Source organism: Triticum dicoccoides, chromosome 3A, assembly GCF_002162155.2.
Source record: "Triticum dicoccoides isolate Atlit2015 ecotype Zavitan chromosome 3A, WEW_v2.0, whole genome shotgun sequence".
NCBI lineage: Eukaryota > Viridiplantae > Streptophyta > Magnoliopsida > Poales > Poaceae > Triticum > Triticum dicoccoides.
This window is the reverse complement of record NC_041384.1, coordinates 702,359,651-702,366,185: the sequence shown is the minus strand read 5'-3', so window position 1 is coordinate 702,366,185 and position 6,535 is coordinate 702,359,651. Positions and strand designations below refer to the sequence as shown.

At 47.1% G+C, this 6,535-nt stretch overlaps 1 protein-coding gene across 1 annotated transcript; it reads right to left on the bottom strand.

Annotated features, from left to right (window-relative positions):
- Window positions 1–3,277: 3,277 nt before the first annotated feature.
- On the bottom strand, window positions 3,278–5,205 carry LOC119272993 (F-box only protein 12-like). The gene is made up of 2 exons (XM_037554320.1): window positions 4,773–5,205; window positions 3,278–3,906 (listed from the first exon to the last, which is right to left on the bottom strand). Exons 1-2 carry the CDS (start codon window positions 5,203–5,205, stop codon window positions 3,278–3,280), a joined length of 1,062 nt encoding a protein of 353 aa, XP_037410217.1.
- Between the last annotated feature and the right edge of the window lie 1,330 nt (window positions 5,206–6,535).

The window sequence follows — 6,535 nt, the reverse complement described above, 5'->3', positions numbered from 1 at the left end:
CTCCAGGTTCTTATAAGAATCAAGGGTACAACTCGCAAGTCAACATATACGGCTGTTTGCCACATTTCATAATCAGTTAGAACAAGACGCGAAATTTTGCATGTAATCCTGGTGAGTGTCGGCTGTTCAGTCTAGCTTCGCCCTTGCTCACTGAGTGTGCGCTTGTCTGAGGCTAGGTGTTGGCTCGGCACTCAACTCGATCGAAGGGCAAGCAACCGCGCGTGAGAGAGATAAATTCTAGATGCGCACACATGCCGATATGTTGAATGGATTACCTTCAAGCAGGGGAGAAATCTTGTTCGCAACATCTGCTCTGGCATCACCTCACAATCACATTACCCTGTATAAATGAGAGGAATGGTGAGAAGAAATGCTTTGTACTATACTGAGGAACATCAGTACTGTAACTGTGCAGAGTACATACCACCTTTATTTGGCCTGTAGGAAATATGTCAGAGATGGACATGAAGATTCCAGGAAGATCAAGTGAGGTGCACATGGCCTCTTTGATTCATAGGATTTTGAAAACGTAGGAATAGGAAAAGTGTAGGGTTGGAGTGGCATGCCTATTTGAATCCTATAGAATTAGCAATGATTGTTTGATGCCATGGGAAAAACAAAGGAATTGTAAAAAGAGGTTGGAGTGGATGTTAAATTTCCTATGAAATGTAGTACAAAAGATTCCATAGGAAAAATTCCTATGGGATCCAATCCTATGAATCAATGGACCAACATAGGAAAAAATCCTAAGGATTTTAATCCTCCAGAAATCCTGTAAAATTCCTTTGAATCAAAGAAGCCCGAAGTGAGCCTACCACTACCTGCGAAGCAAATAGGTGAGCTTTCAACTTGCTTCTACAACAGCATTGCCCACATAATTCCTGGTGATGTCCTCTGCTCAAGGAAATTTTGCTCTCAGTTATTGGCTTATGGATGGCAACAATGCAGTGCCCAAGAGGAGCACAATGTGGACCCTGAGACTGGCTATGACCATGAAGAAGTTATGGAGTATTTCTTAAATGGTTTGCACCTAAAGTGATAAAGATAATTCTAAAGATGGCAACAAAAGCACATAGAATCCAATTCGATATATGCTACTGCCAACTTCTTGTATTTGAAAAATGCAACCGTCAAGAGAACTTAAGAAAAATGTCACTGCCAACACTTGGCAACTTTGATATATGCCACTGTGGCAGTGCCATATATCGAAATAACCCTTTTTGCCACTACCAACTTCGCATATTTGAGAAATACAACTGTGAAGAAAACTTAAGAAAAATACCACTGCCAACATTTGGAAACTGTGAATCGACCCCTTTTTGCAATGGCATCTCTTGAATACAGTAGCATATATCAAATTAACCCTTCAATTTGAGGAGCAATGTTCAGGCTGTTCTAAAAATCAGGTGCAGCTTGCAAGCTAACGTAGAGAACAATCTGACACATTAGCAAAAACAAAACAAAGAAACAGGAAACGCATATACATTGCTAAATATTGATTATTAAGGAGGCCACAAGATAATCTCTCAGAAAAAGAAGACCTAGATAAAATGGGAAGCAGAGACACGAGCCAGGTAGATTGCTAACTGGTACTGTAGTGATATGCCACAAACAACAAAAGATGAGGAGGACGTGTTAAACCTGTACTTTAGTGCATCAACATACATATGAAACTATATCCAGTAACAGTAGCAATAATGTATGAAGTGGATGAGCACGGGAAAGTGATTTTTTTTTGAACTGAAACTGTAGGGGAAGTGCAAAATTCTGATTGGTTCAACTTTGATGTGAAAGGGGAGGTAGCAGTGAAACTTGGGAGTAGGAAAACAAAGATGATGGCACCTACAAGGAGAAGATCTATGACAACAGGCACAATGCTATAAGGAAGGGTTAACCCTCAGGATCACCAATTCTTGAAAGCTCATGATGGATTACAGTTACAGCCATCGCCCAAAACAGTGCTGCTGGAGAAGTATGTGCCTATACAAATTAAGGCAGAGAGGGTGGTCTTCAGGAAGAATATCATCAACATGCACAATATTTTACTGTCAGAGCCCAGCTACTAATTTATCCATGGGTGCAGATTTCCTACTTAACCAGTGTCTGCAACAAGATATATAGATATTAACTACCTAGTACCAACAATTTCCTTTCCTAGGAAAATATAAATGCCTGCAAGTACAAGGAGATAAATATAAGCATGTCACTAAGTGTTGAGTGTCGCTATAATAGTGAGCTTACTCTCCATGCCTGACCAGTGACCAGATGACAAGGATTCATGAAGAAAAAATAACTATGGTGCACATATTAGTTAAGGGGAAGTGCTCCAGGTTCTTCTAAAGAAATTCTAGATGCGCCCACATGCCTTGATATGGAAGAAGCGTCGTGGCAGAACTGAATATGCATGCATAATCATCTAACTGGATTACCTTCAGGCAGGGGAGAAATCTGTTCACAACCTTTGGTCTGGCATCACCTCACATTACCCTGTATAAATAAGAAGAATGATGAAAAGAAATGTTTCGTACTATAGTGGGGAACATTAGTACTGTAACTGTAGAGAACAACTTCTATTTGGCCAGTACCAAATACATCAGATGCCATGAAGATTCAAGGACGATCAAGTGAGGTGCACATGAAGTAAGCCTACCTGCGAAGCAACTAGTTGAGCTTTAAACCTGCTTCTATAATGGCATTGCCCACTTAATTCCTGGTGCTATCCTCTGCTTGAGACAAGGCAATTGTGCTTTCAATTATCGGCAGACGAAATGGTCTAGCGCCACATACAGATGAAAATGAACATGGCTCATGGACAGCAACTATGCAACGCCTCAAGAGGAACACAATGTGGAACCCGAGCCTGGCTATGACCATGAATGAGTTAAATTAAGTATTTCTAACTAGCTAGCTAGATTGCTAACTAGCTAGTACTAATTACTAAGAAGACTCCTTGAGGCCTTCATACAAAACCAAAGTCAGTTCTCTAATTCAACGAAATAGATACACGGGGCAGATTAGTTAGCACATATTTCAAACACACACCAAAAACTTGGTAATTTTGACGTTGACACGCATAATAATCCCTTAATTCCGAAAGAGTATTGACACAAGGATAGATTTCATACAGCTATGTAACAGCCATAGCTTCTTGATTAGAAGCTTACATGCATCAACAAAGAAGCTAGTAGGCTCATAGCAGATCCAATTAATACATATTGTAGCTCATTGGGATACAAACATGAAGGACATCACGAAGTATCAGCTCACCCAACAGCCTTCAGATGAAAGGAAAATTGTTCACAACATAACCCTCTAGTGTTGGGAAGAAGTCATGCTGAACAAGAGTTTGTTTGAGCTGAAATTGAGTAGGACGGACGCCTTTGCGATGGAAAGTGGCGACCAACTTGCCATCCATGCCAACCTGAAATAGCCACTCGGCAAATTTGATCAGCACGAGCAGCTCACCATCTCCAGGCACAACCACCAGCTCGCATAATTCATCATCCTTTCTACACCATGCCCTGATCTCCATAAGCGGCAGTTCAATCTTGCACTTGATGGTCCAGACCTCGCTTTCATAGTCCTGCAACACCCAGATATCAATGATTGTCCATGTGTCTCTAAAACTGGACATGCCGAGCATGCCATCCATCTCAAACAGGTCATCACCAGTGCAGCCACGAACAGGAACATGCATCTGTCGGAATGACTCAGCTGTGATGTCAAACACAATTATCATGTTGTTCTTGACCTTCTCCTGCACCCGGTACCAATACAATCTACCACGGAATAGCACAGACCTGGTGTCGGATATCAGTTTATGCGTTTGCTCCGGCCCGATGTTCCTCGGCGGCTGGCCGGAGCCCAGCGATAAAACGTAGCAGTCATCTTTACTCCCAGCTATCACTTGATGAGCCAAAAACCAGCACGGGCACATCAGTAGTCTGTACTCACCGGTTGGGGGGTGACGGTACATTCCCAGGAACATGAAGCCAGATTGCAGCCAGAAGGGAGCATACTGACGGGTAGGCCTGGGCGTTCGGTTTAACCGGGCCGATCGGTTCGGTTTCTCAGGTTTTAAAAATATTTCGGTTTTATTAATATGCTGACCGATCGGTGTTTAGTAATAACAATAACCGAGAATTCAGTCCATTGAAAAACCGGTTCGGTCACCGGTTAAGACCGAGTAGGGCCGATCTACAGCCAAGAAAGAGGGAGGGAGGGAGAGAGAGGGCCGTTGCGGGGTATGGTCACTGGCTACAAAGAGCTCCGTTGCTATTCCCTGGTTGCCTGCTGGGGTGGCCCCGTAGGGAGCAAGGTCGGTTAGATCTAGCGGAGATCGCTAGAAAGGAGGGGAGGGAGACGGAGCAGGTTCCTGGCTGCCGGACCATCGCCGTTAGGTACTAGGAGCTGTGGTGGCTAGGGCTATGGCCGAAGGGGTGGAGTGGGGAAATATGACGGGGGAGCGATAGAGGCAGGGTCGTGAGCTCGTGGAGATGAGGTTGTATACGTGCGGCTGTAGAAAGAAGAGTTTGGACTACGGCCTAGTTAGATAATGGGCTGGGATTTTCCACAGTTGGCCCATGTTCGGGTATTTCCGGTCAGTTCGGGTATCTGATGTCTAAACCCGAAATTACTGAAGTTAATTCGGTTTTCCAGAGTTAAGGACCGAACTTATGACCATAATTATCGGTTTTGGTCTATTCGGCTTCGGTCCCAGTTTTTTCGGTTCGGGAGTTCGGTCATCGGATAATATGCCCAACCCTACTGACGTGTTGCCGGGTTACAGATGACGAAGTGCGTGTCGTCGTCCAAGGAGAGGACAAGGAGGCCGTCACAGGAGCCCTCGAGACGATAGAAGTCGGAGGCTTGATCAAGTCGCGCGACGGACCTGAGATGGTCGGCGGCGGCCCGGTGGTCGACGGGGATGATGTCTAGGGAGGCGTTGTTGCCGTCGTGTCCGTAGGGGAACACGCCGTCGTTGAAGTCTCTGTTGCGGACGTAGACAAGGGGGAGGGTGGGTTGGCGGGCGTGGTGGGCGAGGAGGAAGCCGCGGGCGGAGGTGGCGCTGCGCCAGGCGCGGCACACGGCGCGGCAGCGGAGGAGGGATTTGGGGGGCAGGCGGACGAGGATCTCCCAGATGAAGATCTCATCCGGGAGGCCATGGTGGGGAGGCGTCGCTCCCTCGCTTGCGGCCTCTGCCATGGCCGCCGGCCAAGATCTGGTCCTGGTTCTCGATCTGTCACGGGAGTAGGGTGGAAGAGTGGTGGTGGAGTGTCAGGGTGGACGGCACGAGACCGGCTCGTGGCCTGCTCGGTTCGGGCTGGCTTGGTCCTGGCCCGACAAAAAAAACGGCCCGTCCGGTCCTTCAAAACAAGACCGAAAATCAGCCGGTCCGGTCCGGTTAAAGCTCGGGCCGACCGAGCGGACCGAAGAAGCAGCCGGCGGCATGGCGGGGCCATGGCCAGAGCGGGGCGGGGGCGTGGCGGGGGCATGGCGGGGGCTTGGCGAGTGCGTGGCGGCCAAGTCGTGACAGAGCCACGCACCTATGCCGCGGCCGCCGCCGTCCAACGCACAAGCAGAGCACCACTGCATAACACCAAGGCCACCAGCCTTCCAGCGACGAACCATCATGTCTAGGAGTTTCTCCGTCGTGAGATCTATCATCTCCGTCAAAAAAATCGACGAGGGAGGTCCTAGATAGCCGCATCAGCCATCGTTCCTTTCATCTCCGTCCACCGGCCGTCGTGTCAGATTCGTCGCCGATAAGCTCCCTCTGGTGTTCTTCTTGATCATGTAGCTTCCTCTGATTCTTCTCAAGCTCCCAGACATCTTTTCGATGAGATGCGCTTCCTCTAGCAAGATATCTCTCCGATGAGCCGTCGCCGAAGCTCCAGAGCGCGTTCTGCCCATGTCTTGGCCGGTCCTCTCGGTCCGGCCCGAGCTCAGCCATTGCCGGTCCGATCCCTGAAAACAGGACCACGACATTGCTCGGTCCGGTCTGGACCGGACCGCCGGCGGCCGGTCCAAACACAGGCCCGGACTGTGTCCACCCTGAGTGGAGTGGGAGTGACGATGGAGGAGAGAAAGGTGAGAGCACAATGTCTTCGTGGGAAGAAAACATGAACGGGGTTGGGCTGAACCAAACACTTTGTTAGTCCAGCCTAATTTCAGCCCGGAGCTTCACAGTTTCCACGCACTACATACCCACCGGAGAGGATTTTTGAGAACCACTTTATAATAAATCTTATTGCTAAAAGAACCTTTATAATAAATCCTAGAAAAAATATTTCATGCTTTATATAAAATCTAGAATAAAATATATTTTTTAGAATCAAATCTAGAATAACATTGTGCACGTAGGTATTGGAAACATACTCATGTAGTCATGTTAAATAATACTAGGACACATGCCGCCCCTGCGTTGCAGTGGGAAAAAACATCACACACTCCTAACCTCACAAGTATGACGCAATTTCTTGAAAAAAAAAATGCCGCAAGACTCTCTCTCGAAAAGAAAGCATCACACAACCCT